Source organism: Cynocephalus volans, chromosome 14, assembly GCF_027409185.1.
Source record: "Cynocephalus volans isolate mCynVol1 chromosome 14, mCynVol1.pri, whole genome shotgun sequence".
Taxonomy (NCBI): domain Eukaryota; kingdom Metazoa; phylum Chordata; class Mammalia; order Dermoptera; family Cynocephalidae; genus Cynocephalus; species Cynocephalus volans.
The window spans coordinates 85,232,661-85,247,066 of NC_084473.1; the positions used below are offsets into that span (position 1 = coordinate 85,232,661).

At 38.9% G+C, this 14,406-nt stretch overlaps 2 gene segments (V, D, J or C); both read right to left on the reverse strand.

Moving 5' to 3' along the window:
* Positions 1-5,291: 5,291 nt before the first annotated feature.
* On the reverse strand, positions 5,292-8,241 carry LOC134362621 (immunoglobulin kappa variable 2-28-like). The segment is given in 3 exon segments: positions 5,292-5,623; positions 7,034-7,085; positions 8,218-8,241. Coding segments are annotated over 3 exon segments (408 nt in total).
* A 135-nt stretch (positions 8,242-8,376) lies between these two features.
* LOC134362622 (immunoglobulin kappa variable 2-28-like) lies at positions 8,377-9,165 on the reverse strand. The segment is given in 2 exon segments: positions 8,377-8,714; positions 9,117-9,165. Coding segments are annotated over 2 exon segments (387 nt in total).
* Between the last annotated feature and the right edge of the window lie 5,241 nt (positions 9,166-14,406).

Consider the following 14,406-nt stretch of genomic DNA (forward strand, 5'->3'; position numbering starts at 1 on the left):
AGCTTTATTAACTGAGACTATATAAAAACAATGAACTCCTGATGCATTTTTTTGCCTTAAGTCATTGAGATAGTTAATAAATTCCTTTATTCTGCTAACATGTTGGACTAACTTTAAATATAATTTTTATTGTCAACACAACCTTGCATTCCTTGAGTACAGTAGACATTGGGAATACTCATGACCATTATGTATTATATGTAGATAATGCCACTTTCAGTACTGATATATTTCTTTAGGATAAATGCATCTGCATTAAAGTATGAGATTTTTCTACTCATTTTCTTTTTTGATATTCCTGTTTCTGGTTTTGTCTTCAATAATTATAGTAGCCTTTTCAGACAGAATCAGTACATAATTTGAATTTTCTGATTCTCAAATGAATAGTAGGACTTACCTAATAAATCAACCATATTTGTTATCTCATTTGAGGGAGTATTTTTAAGTACTGATTTCTATTTTACTTTTTTTTTATGAATTGGAAATCTTGCTGTATTTTAGGTAAAATCAGTAATGACAGACTCACATGTACTTAAAACTGGAAAAGAATAGTAGTTTACATCACTAATGAACTGTGGGAAATACTTTAGTGTTTGTCTTCTTCCAGTAAGATGTTTCATTTTTAAGTATATTTACATACATTTATATGTAGCACATTTGTATACATACTATATACACCTATATGCTTTTATAGATTTCTTTTTTCAATTGACAACGGGTTACATTTTCTAGTGTCATTACATTTTCTTTTTTAAAATATTTTATTTTATTTTATTTTGTTAATATACAATGTGGTTGATTATTGTGGCCAATTACTGAAAAACTGTTCAACATCACTCAGCATTCGGGAAATGCAAGTCAAAACCACACTGAGGTACCATCTCACCCCAGTTAGGATGGCTAATATCCAAAAGACTGTGAATGATAAATGCTGGCGAGGTTGCAGAGAAAAAGGAACTCTCATACATTGTTGGTGTGACTGCAAAATGGTGCAGCCTCTATGGAAAATGGTATGGAGGTTCCTCAAACAATCGCAGATAGATCTACCATATGACCCAGCTATCCCACTGCTGGGAATATACCCAGAGGAATGGAAATCATCAAGTCGAAGGTATACCTGCTGCCCAATGTTCATCGCAGCACTCTTTACAATAGCTAAGAGTTGGAACCAGCCCAAATGTCCATCATCAGATGAGTGGATACGGAAACTGTGGTATATCTACACAATGGAATACTGCTCTGCTATAACAAAGAATGAAATACTGCCATTTGCAACGACATGGATGGACCTAGAGAGAATTATATTAAGTGAAACAAGTCAGGCACAGAAAGAGAAATGTCACATGTTCTCACTTATTTGTGGGAGCTAAAAATAAATAAATAAGTAAACAAAAAAAAACGGGGGTGTGGGGAAGAAGACATAACAATTACAATTCCTGATGTCTTTATTTTAATATGCATACAATAGCCATGTTCTTCTTTTCAGCTTATGCCAGTTTTTGTAGCTTATAGTTTGATGGGTGTTTTTACAAAATTTACTATGTGCATGTACTTCAGGTCACTCTTCTCACTGGCCCTGCAGTGACCACTTGGCACAGGATCAGCCTATGGGAATTCTAGCAGTATTAAAGTCAAAGAGATTAACCAGAAGTTTTTAAAGATACATGAAGTTATCTAGTCAAAATATATAAATAGGTTGGAAATAAAGAAGAAAAGATGATACTGAAAAAACAATAATCTTCAAATATTTACTAAAGTCAAACAAATTCCTGATATTTCTTCTCTTCCTATGACTCAAAGGTGACATTTTTGGCTTGCATCATGAATAGTAGAGGTGTCGATAACATCACTGACCAGGTGACCAAGAAGATACTTGTCACATCCGAGATGAAGAACACCACACAACCTTAGAGAATGAATTCTGCTGGAAGAAAATATGCAAAGGTGCTTGTAGATTTACAGCTCTGTAGAGTTGCTTGTTTTTATTAGACAATTGGCATTGCAGCAATTAAACTTTCTGGAGGTGACAGAGGTTAATATTATACTCGAAAACACAAAATAATATGGAAATTATTTTTACTTATCCAACAAACATTTTGTTATACCTATCAAGGCCTTATAAGGAATCTGTAAGATGTGAATTCCTTGTTACTGGGATAAATACTAAATTGTTCACTGTGGGTTCCAAAATTAGCAGAGCTGATGACTTGTGATAGAAGGCCGATATATATTTTTTGATAAATGAATAAACATAAACATCAAGGAATTAATACTGGGAGATTCTTGGAGCTCATTCTAGTAACAAAATATCAGTTTTTCCACACTTTTGTAATTCAACCTTCTGCATCTCAAAAAGTACGTAGAGCTATAGTCCAAAGTTTACTAATTGTTTCCAATTCATTCTTACCTGATCAGAATTTTTACCAATCTATATTGTTTTGTATAATTTACGGTTTTTGTGTGATTGATATTTATATTAACTTATTAATTATTCATGCATTTATTATACAACAGATGTCATTGACTTAATACTGCCCAATACAAAATATACATTTTACCAGTTTTCTGAAACTACTGTACCTTTAATTTTATTGACCCTACTTCCCTTTTTGTGTTATTTTTTCATGCACTCCAGTTACATGTGTATCTCCAACTCTATAGCATACTACTGTTGTTCTTGTGTGCAGCCAATATCAATTTATATTTATCCAAATATTTACTCTGTCCAGTGTTTTATCTCATATATCTTTATATATCTATCTAAGATTACATTCCTCCCATCAGTGGAGCTATGTTTAGCAATTTTTTATACGGTAATGCTGGTAAGTAATTGCCTTTGTTTGTTTGTTCTTTACAACAATGTTTATTTGCATATTCCCTCTTCCCCATTTTTCTCTCTCTCCTTCTGGGACTCCAGATATTTTTTAATTACTTATTGAGACCATTTTTTTGCAATTGGAATGATCAAGTTTTTGCATCTTCTACATAATTTTTAATATTCAACTTTTAACTCAACAAAAATAGCACATTGGAATTTTAATCCAACTCACCAAGGGATATATTATATTGAAATAGACAATCATAAAAAGTATAACTAAACATTAAAGTAGTTTGTTTAGCTATTTCAAACTTACTTTTGTTTCTACTGTAACATAATATAAATAAGAGGCCCTGTTATTGGATCAAAAATATCACGAAGCACTATTTTAAATGGAGTATACTTAAAGCATATATTTCCATATATTTATTAATAAAATATGGAAATCATATTCATTACCAACTATCATTTTGATGATGACATGACCATCATTTCTTCTGTTGTTTTTTCCTTCATTTTCAACACTTGCGTGATTGTATCATGTACCTTTATTGATTGATGTAGAGCTTAATGTTTGCAATGTTATGCCAAAAATGGCTTTTCCACATTATAATTATACAAAAAATAAAAGGAACTTCAACTTTTACTTATGATGTAGTAGATCTCAGAAGACCAGCACAGCCATTACAGCAAATGCAGAAAAAACAGAAAAGTAAATTTAAAAGTCATTTTTATGGTGACATCAGAGTGCTACAGAAGAAATGAAAACAAGAATACCCAAAATTCCAGACAGGGAATAGGTGTTTGTAGGTGAACTGATGTTATTTTGTTTCCTAGTGAAATTTGCCAAATTTGAGTGTTCACAGAAATTCTGGTTCATCCCAGACAGGGAGACTCTACAAGAGTAGAGAACCTAGCTGAGCTTTGGCAACTGCATGGAGCTGCCTTAATATATTGGACATGAGCTGAGCCTTTAAAACACTTGGCTGGATTCCTACATAGGACATTTGCTGAGGTCTGGGTTTAAAAAAATGACTGAGTGGCCAGGCCAGAAAGACAGAGCATAACCTCCTGCATTCTTGTGGGTTTCCCCCTGTAATGCACCACTGACCATCCTTTATGTATGTCTGAGACATGGACTCTGACCACTGCGTCTCCTGCTGATCTTCCAGCCCTAGAACTGCCTTCTGGTCAACATCATCTTTATCTTGACTATGTGGTCTCTCCTGAACAATCATTCTCTATCAAATCACCCCAAGGAGTATCTTGGGGACATAATTTACTTTTGGAAGATCACCTACCCCCTGCTGGGTTGACTAGGGATGCGTGATATGACCTAAAGGGTATTTGGACATGAACATCACTAACTATTGAGTCACTACAGACCTAGAGCCCTGTGTGATGCTCCACTTCCCCATGAGCTTGCAGAGGCATCAGGGCACAACTTTGATGCCAGGCAGGGGTCCCTTCAACTCTGATTCTTCCCAGAAAACACATCTGAATTTACATCTGGGTTCATAGTTCAACCCCTCTAGCATCAACACCCCAGCAAAGATGAGGCACAGCGCTGGGCATCGTGCCAACAGCTGACCTCTACCATGTGCCCTCACGTTCTCATTTACTGCTGCTGCACAACATCTTCAGATTCTCATTTTTCATGGGGCAAAAAATTGGTTTATATATTACAATGTATTCGTCAAAATTCTATTTAATATGACATATGTTATTATGTGTCTGATTGTTCCAGACTTGGTTCCTTATTTTTAAAATGTAGCTTAGAATTTAGAAAGCTCATATCTTATTCCAGCATGCTGTGACAGAGATCATTCAAGGACCTTGACACTTTGTTTCAGAATAGAATCACCAAAGTCTATCTGGTAGTTCAAAAACAAGAATGTGAATAGTTTTTTTTCCACCACCATCCTGGAAACAGCAGGATGCAAGGCTAGACCTGCCCCCTGTACTGGAGAGGGATGTGTGGTAAGAAAGAGTGAAAGTAAAGGTGGGGAGAGAAGAAAGAAACAGAATCTTAACATCGCCAAATACTATCCTACTGGATGCATACAAGCAACTCCTAAAAAAAAAAAAAAAAAAAAAAAGGCACTTGTGTTGCCATGAAACAGCCACAATCATGTGGCTGCTACGCTTAATGAATTTAATTGCTGAAAGTATCAAGGAAGGCAGCGAGGATCAATTTCAGCTTTTACTCAGCTCTTCCTTCCATCAAGTCTGGTTGGTTGAGTCCCTTCCATTCTCCTGCTCATTCTGCAATGCCCAGGCTGTTGCAGGTGATGGATCCTAACTGGCAATGCCGGAGGTGCAGCAAAGACACTTGTAATCAAGAGACCTCAGCTGCAACCTATTCCCGAGTTCTTAACCATCTTTCTCTTACACAGACTCAGAGGATCTGCTGAAATGCTCCCCAGGTAACAATACATGGGCAGTGGTACCATCCCAAGCATGGAAATTGTGTTCAGATCTGTATCATTTTGGGAGAATTATGCAGGGTTTTCATGCAGTAGTAAACCCCAACATCTTCAGCCTCCACCGTGCTGAATTTAAGTGTGAAATCTGTCCCTAGCCCACTGCCACTGAACCTGTCTGGGACCCCAGAATCCTGGCTAGAAACCAAATAGATCAGGAGTCGAGGAGGCTGGTCTGGCTTCTGTAGATACCAATTCAAATAGGTGCTTCCATTACTATGTAGGAGGCTCTGACCAGCCCTGCAGGAGATGGAGGCCGACTCTCCAGGGGTGACAGGCAGGGACAGTGGAGTCTGGGTCAATGCAACATCCCCACTGGATCCTGAAATAATAAGAAAGAGAAGGGCAAGGTTGTATTCAAACATTAAGAATCATTTCCATGATTTCATGTAATTAATTTCCTGAAAATTATGTACTTGTGAATGTGTGTGTGTGTGCGAATTTGATTGATTCCACAAAAATATTCATTTCGAAGGAATCAAAGATTTGCAAGACGCTAAAGTTCTGACATGAGTCTCCTAAACCGTATACTCTTTCTGTGTCACAGTTTTGACAAGAACACAAGTACTTCATTCGAGATTCTTCCTCACTGTCAAAGCTCTAAATCTCACATGCACCAACCTGGAGGATGAGACGTGCGTATCTCACATGTGCACAGAACACACATGGGAAGCAGTGGGACCCAGAGCTCACCCTCCCACCTCATTCTCCTCCCTCGTCTCCCTTCTGCCTTTACAATGGATCCAGAGCATCAGCAGCCCCAGGAACCCAACAGAAAACCTCACTTTGAGACATCCTACTGAGGATCACTGATAAGTCAAGGCTAGAGCTGAGGCTTTATCTCAGACCTGCCAGGGAAAGTCCTCCCTAGGGGACAGTATGCAAATCTCTTGGTGGGTGCAGCAGTGTGGAAAGAGTCGACAGGAGAGTGGGGCTCTCCCCTCTGAGCAAAGTGACATAAAATGTCTTACTTGTGTGGGTGAAAAACAATAAAGATAAAGTCCATGCTGCCTGCAGTATGTGTAAGAAGAATCATACAGTGAAAGTCTGGATCTCTGGGGAAGACACAGTACACATGGTGCTGCCACCCTAAGAAAGCATCAGAGACCCTGGCCATGTAGAGATGTGAGTCCGGGTCAGTCTCTGGGAGGTCTACGCTCATTCTGCTTGGCTCCCTCCCAGCCAATCTAGAGAAAGAAACAGCTCACAGCCCATTCCTACTGACCATCAGTGCTCCAAATGACATCAGCTAACTAAATATAGTTCAAAAGTTCTCTGGTATCTGCTCTTACCAGGATAACTATTTAAGAATTTTAAAATTAAGTACTAGAAATACTCTACCTCAAGACCAAGTGAATTGAACTACATAATAGCATTCACGTAAAAAGACCTTGACAGGAAGAAAAATCTATTTCTCTTACAGATGACAAATTTTGTGCCTCGGGTAGTGAATACGATTCCTGGTATCCAGTTGCTACTATCTGGTGAATTTCTTTCATGCTTTCACAGCCATATATATATTAGGTTAATTAAAGGATCCTTCAGGGGAAGAATTCCCACAGGACATTGGTACAGAATGAACAAGGAATAACTTTTTATTATTTTTTATGATTGGAGTTTAGCAAACCCTTGATACACAGAGTCTACCTCATCATGTAGAACCAGAACCAGGTCCCCTCAGGGTCCCAGTTTCTCATCTGCTCTGTGTGAGAACCTGAGTCTCTCTGCTGACCTGTACGTGGGGCAGCCACAGCCATGAGTCCACAGGTCAAAGGAGATTCCATCTGTGAGAAGACCAAGAACTGGATCCACAATTTTAACATCTCAGGGAGAACTGTACATATGACTGACATGTTCCTGGGACTTAATTTAAAGACGGTCACTATGAAATAGGGCTCTGGGTCAGAGCTGCTCAGCAGTGTTAGTCTACCACAGCACCCTTCCTTAAATAGGAAACAATCTGATTATTCTTCATGCATCAGCTTTTTGCAGGTCATGTTAAATTCAGTTGTTCCTGAAAAATGGTGTCAATGTCAAACTGTTTTCCTCCTGCAAACAAAAGCCTGATCCAACAGAAAGAACACATTTAGTATGTCTATGAAATCTGGACAAATTGAAACTCAAACTCATACGTAATTGACAAAAACAAAATTCACAAATACAATTCTATGTAAGATTTCACAAGAAAGCTTGATCTGAATGCTTTTGAGAAATCCTCAAAAATAGAATTTTTAAAGCAAGATTAAAAGAGATGATTGAGCAAAATTGACGTTGACTTTTAAACCCTGGTCTTGATGGCAGTAATCTGGATTGTTCATAAATCGTAGTCAAGAGGAAGGAATAGAATTATACATGTCCCTTGTTTCACTACTCAAGATTTATTTGTGTTTTTTAATTCCATTTCTTTTAAGTTTCGGTTTCTTCGACCTGATCATTTCTTGTGATGCTGAGTAAAGCAATTCTGTTTCTTACTTCTGGCTTCTGAAGGTAGCAGTGCAAATAGATGTTTCCTTTACAAGGTAGGAGACTGTTGCCCTAAGATTTCTTCTAGACATCCTAATTAACTAAACTAGTGAAAGGAGTCAGAAATACGGCCATACCAAAAAGCCTAGGCATGCAGTGGGTTATACCATTTAGGTGTGTGTAAGTACATCCTATGAAGTTTGCACAGCAATGAAATCACTTAATGATACATTTCTTGTTAGCAAAGTATGGCTGTATGTCAGTTCTCTGGCTGTTAATGCTAGTTAAGTTTGGTTAACAAATGGAGACAAGGCAGGGAGTCTTAGGATGAGCTTTCATTCCTCTCTCCCTTCCATCATGTCTGTTTACACAGAGGGTAATTGAACCACCTCCCTTTTAATGCCAATGTCATGTCAAGGCTGTCACAGCTGATGGAGCCTCACTGTGTGGTACCTGAGGTATAGCTGAGGCATTCATGGTCCAGAGCTCCCAGCTGCAAAGTGTTCCCTTGAGTTCTCTAATATCTTCCTGTTACACAGACTCAGAAGCTGCTGAGCTGCTCCCCAGACAAACAACACATGTGGGCAGCTGTGCTGTGCCAAGCTAGGAGGTTTATGTTAGGGGCTGTATCACTGTGGGTGGAGCATGTGTAGCTTGCATGCAGTAATAAACCCCAATATCCTCAGCCTCCACCCTGCTGATTTTGAGTGTGAAATCTGTCCCTGACCCACTGCCACTGAACCTGTCTGGGACTCCAGAACCCCGGTTGGAAACCAAATAGATCAGGTGTTGAGGAGCCTGGCCTGGCTTCTGTAGAAACCAACTCAAATAGGTGTATCCATTACTATGTAGGAGGCTCTGACTAGCCCTACAGGAGATGGAGGCCGGCTCTCCAGGAGTGACAGGCAGGGTGAGTGGAGTCTGAGTCAACACAACATCCCCACTGGATCCTAAAATAATGAGAGAGAAGTGCAAAGTTATCTACAAACCATGCAAGGTATTGCCATAATTTTTGTCTTTTATTTGTTTCAGGCTAAATCATTATTCATGTGTCTAGTTTTAATTTGTACACCAAAAATATCCCATTTCAAATAAGAAGCGAAGAGACTCAAGGCGCTAAGGAAACTCTAGAATTTGTCTACACCACCCCCCTTTCTGTGTCAGAGTCTTCATCTGAGCAAGTCCTTGCTCCTTCTGGAATCTTCCTCACTCTCAGATCTAAACCTCACTTGTCCCATCCTGGAGGATGAGATGTGCGCATCTCATACGTGCATAAACACACATGGGAAGCAGTGGGGCCCAGAGCTCACCCTCCCACCCCATTCTCCTCTCACATCTTCTTCTGTCCTTACCAGAGATCCAGAACATCAGCAGCCCCAGGAGCTGAGCAGGGAACCTCATCTTGAGAAGATGAACTGAAGAGTCCTGATGAGTCAAGGTTGGAGCTGAGCTTTTATCTCAGGCTTACAGGGAAGGTCCTCCCTAGGGGACAGTATGCAAATCCTCTGGAGGGTGCAGCAGCTTGGAAAGAGTTAAGAAGAGGGCTGGTGGCATCTCCAGTGAGCAAAGTGTCTTAAAAATCTTCTTTGATTGGAGGGAAACCAATAAAGATAAAATCTATGCTGCCTACATAGAATTCACCTAACTCCTCCCCTCTGTTTTCTCTTACATGTTTCTTGTTTTTAGCATTTTCCCAGGCACATTTGCATTTCTCTTTAATAAGGTTGAGTTTCAATAAATATTTGAGGATTCTTATTTCTTTGTTCATATTTGTTTAAAAGAGTCCATATTTGGTCTTTTAATTTTTTTTAATTGAGATAAAACACACAGAGTAAAGGGCAGAAATCTTAAATGTGCAGCATATTTAAGTTGTGTGTATATTCACTCTGCAGATGAAATTATAGAGAATTTCATATTCTTCTGATACCTCCCTCTCATACCTTCCCAATCAGTAACTGCTCTTCCTATCCCAACCAAGTTATCTATCTGTCACTCTTACATCTATCACAATAGTTTGGTTTTGTCTGAATTTCACATAAATTGAAGAAAGCATTTTTGTTTGTTTCTAACTTCTTTCTTGTTTCTTTACTTTTTTTTTTTTTTTCTTAAGAAGCTGGCTGGTACAGGGATTCAAACCCATGACCTTGGTGTTGTAAGGCTGCATTCTGTACAATCTTTACTATTTTTGAGACTTTTATTCCTCCTGTGCATTCAAGTTGCTGACTGCTGTCCTTTTCGGTGATTCTGAATTATTTCCTCTTAAGTTTGTTGTAGGTCATGTGTGCAAGTAACCATTTGTTTTTCATTCTTGTTTAAGAAATGTTTCTACTTTGCCTTTATTTTTGAAGGATAGTTTCACTGGATGTAGAATGCTTGATTGCCCTTTTTTTTTTTTTTTTTTTTTTTTTTTTTAGCTTTCAGCATTTAAATGTCATTCCACTGTCTTCTAGCATCCATTGGTCATGATAAAAGTTAGATAATGGTTTATTATTGCCTCTCTGTATATAGTGAGTCAGGTTTTTCATAATGCATTCAAAATTTTTTCTTTGTCTTTCAACATTTTAACTGTAATGTGTGTGATTATGAATATGATTGTGTTTATCCTGAAAAATCTTCATGGATTTCTTTGATCTATACATTAATGTTTCATTGCAATTGAAAAGTTTCTGCCATTATTTTTTTAGCCACTTTCTTTTTCTCTTCTCCTTTGTGACCCCCATTATGCATTAGTTGGTATTCTTCACATTCTTATAAATCTCTGAGTTTTTGTTTATTTTTCTTTAATTTTTTTATTTTCTTTAGATTAGTAATTTCTACTGATTTGTCTTCAAGTTCACTGATTCTTCTACCAACTTAAACTGCTGTTGGACCTATATAGTGAATTTTTCAATTGTGTTTTTGTACTTTTAGCTCTAGATTCTCATTTGTTCCTTTCTAATGGCTTCTATTTCTCTGCTGAATCCCTATTTTTTGTCATTGTCTTTATATTTTTCTTTTTCAGTCATTGATCATAGTTCTGAAAAAATTCTTTGAATGGTCCGTATAATAACTGCTTTAAAGTTTTTGCTAAATTTAATTTTTAGGGACAGAGTCAACTTCCACTCACTATTTTCATTCCTCAATATAGTTTGCTCTTTCCTGTTTCTTTGCAGGAATTTTTTATGGAAAACAGCATTTTAGATAATATTTTCTTACACTTCTCTCAAATAATACAGAGTCCTTGATTCTATTTTACTTTCTAAGCATTGTTGCATTTCTCTTTAGTAACTTGCCTGGACTTAACCTTGCAGAGTTCATTTTCTTCTTAGTGTTTGGCCACTGATATCTCTGCTCCTATTTCTTAGTTTTAATTTTTAGCTAGGAGCTTCCCAGGTATCTGCAGAGCTTAGTAATCACCAATGATTTGGGTAGAAGTTCTGCTCAGACACTGGGAGCCCCACAGTCTGCCTTCTGCTGACCCGTCTGTCTGTGGTTTGCAGAGTGCACACAAAGTGCAGCCAGTTCTCACCTCCCTCTGCTTTCTCCACTGGGTCCTGCTGGGTCCCTGTCACTCATCCCTAGAGCTTCTAAGTCACAGGAATGTGCACAGAGAATATTTCAGCAATTCTATGGCTCCCTCATGTCCAGGAATGCACTATTAACATTCAGCTGGTTACCACTTGCCTCATCCAGGCCCATCACCTAGGACTTGCAAAGCTGTGAGCTTTTTCTGTTACTGTCCTACAGAGTTCACCACATTTAGCTGGAAACACTGAAGGATCTCACTCCACTCCCCACCTCAACTCAAGTCCACCCATGTTGGCAGCAAGATGCTGGTGTTTGCTGCCATCCTCATGTAGATGAAAACACACTCCTGCAGTTCTTGCTCACTCAGCTGGGTTGAAAGGGAGCAGTCCCAGGCAAAAGACCACAAACTTTCTGCCCTCAAGCAAAGTTCTAGTACTTTTTTTAAGAATAAACAGTTCTCAATTTGTTTCACATCTTTGGCAATTTCCAGAGCAGTCATAGAGCTGGGGTCTGGAGCATGGGTACATGTGAAGTGACAGTGGTTCTGGGGCCCTGGGCATGGGTCAGCCTGCAGCAGAGGTGGCTCCAGAGTTTCAGGTCACAGCCAGGATCAGGCCTAGTTTTTGGGCAAGTGCAGAGTGGCGGGTGGGGGTGACTGGGTGGTAGGGTGAGATGGGAGGCAGCCTGGATGCCAGGCAACACCACAGTGGCTCCTTTATTAGGAGGTGGGGGCAGCAGTAATAGCAGCATCTCCCTCTTGGGGTGTGTGTGACCAAGGCTGTAGGTTACCTCACAGGCAAGAGAGCTGAGGAGCAGGCTGCTCTGATCCATGCAGATGAGCACTAAGGGACCTCCTCTGGAAAAGCTGCAGGCAGTCAGGGTTGCCTGGAGGGCTGTTGAGGTTTCCAGCAGCAAAGGCTGGGAGGGTCCTCTGCAGGTCAGGCCGCTGAGCACTGCGGTGGCACTGCCCCCTGACTGATCCTGAACCTCTGCCCTTCTTCTGTGTTCCTAAATGTCCCAGGATGTCTGAGGTACGCGCATCACCCAGCCATCCTTTCTGTGTGGTTATTCCTGGTTTTTTGATGCACTGTGTTGCTACACGTTCTTGACTGGCCTCTTGAGCCCTCCCAGGACCATTTTCCTTCTTGGACAGCGAATTGTTGTATTTTGCGAGAGGAGGAAGGCTGGTGTCTCCTGCTTCGTCATTTTGATGACCTCACTCTCCCAGGACATAATTTTGATGACGAGATCTTGTTTTTCACCTTACACTGTCATGAAATAATATTAGGGCATGTTGAAGTGAATTATTTACCACATGGGAGGGATGTGAATGGTTTAGGCCAGAGCGTGGACTGTTGCCAATTGTATCCTCCGAGATGGCTGTGACAAGATCTCCCATCCTACAGCTTCTTCTATCACAGTGAAGTTGGCACTCCTCCCATTGAACCCCTTGTTCTATACGTCTTCCCCTTGAATCTTGGTGGGCATGTGACTGTGGTGGAAGTAACACTACATGTCCTCTGAGGCTATAAGAGGTCATAGTGGATGCTGAACTTCTGCGTGGTACTCTGGGGGCAGTGTAGCTGCAGCCAAGCAGCCACAGGTACAGGCTAACAGCCCGAGCTGAGAACCCAGCCAACATCTAGCATCAACCACTTCCGAGATGACTCCTGCCCCAGCCACCATCTGACTGCATTCATAAAGACACCCTGGCAGGAATCTTGGTGAGCCCAGGAAATGTCTAGAATCATAGAGTTGAGGCAAATGATTGCAGTTTTCACATACCATTAAGTTTTTGAATGATTTGTTTTGCATCAATAGTATCTAGAATACCAAATTATAAATATAGAAGGAACAAGGAAGCAGAAAATTTCTACTGATGCTAAATTAATCTGGATAAAGTATGTATTACTTACAGTATCTTTGCAGTTTTTCTCTGTTTGACATTATGCTAAAATAAAAAGTTGCATAGTAAAAGTTACAACACTTTTACTATGTAACTTTTGATTTTTATAAAATAAAACATTAAGGAGTAGGTGAAAATACTCAAAATGTTACTGAGAGAAAATAAAGGAGGCCCCAATAAATGGAAGGTTATACTGTGCTTGTGCATTAGAAAACTTAATATTGTAAATATAATAACTGTCCCCAAATTAATTCAATATGGTGACAATCAAAATTCGAGAGGATTTTTGTTGAAATTAAAGATGTTTTTATATGTAAGTGAACATTCAAAGAGCCAAAAATAGCCATGCTAATCTTGCATAAGAAGAACAAAATTGAAGGACTGATGTTACCCAATATTAAAACCTATAATACTCAATGGTAATTAAAATAGCATTGTGTTGGTGAAGAGTGAAACAAATAAGCCAGTGTGATTAGTTGGGGAATCTATAAGCAAATTCATACATATTATGGTCACTCAACTCACCATAAAGATGCTACTGTGATTGTCTTAGTCCATTTGTGCTGCTATAAAAAAATACCTTCAAATGGGTAATTTATGTACAACAGTAGCTTGTTTTCTCACAGTTCTGGAGGCTGGGAAGTCTGAGATCAAGGCACTGGCAGGTGCAGTGTCTGTTGAGGGCTGCTCTATGCTTCCAAGATGGCACCTTGTTGCTGTGTCGAAGGGCAAACACTGCATGAAAACTCTTTTATAAGGTATTAATCCCAATCAGAAGGGCAGAGCCCACGTGACCTAATCACCCCACAAGGCAGCACCTTCTAATACTGTTGCATTGGGGATTAAGTTTCAACATGAATTTTAAAGGGGACGCAGATATTCAAATCACAGCAGTGATGTGATAGAATAAAATTATAATAAGTGAATCATATTGTATGAACTGAGTATCCTTATTACATTAAAATGAGTCTTAACCTCTACATTTTACCTCTACATTAATGCAGATATGAATTCTAAATGGATCATACATTGAAATATGAAAGGCAAAAAAGTCAAACTTCTAGAAAATAGTATAGAAATGTATTTCATGATCGCAGGTGTAGGAAAAAAATTCTTAAAGAGGATGTACAAAGCACTAAGTACAAAGAAAGATTAATAAATTAAATCCCATTTGTATTATTTTCTTTTTATAAAGTTTTAAACTAATACATTAAAAATAGTATTGATGA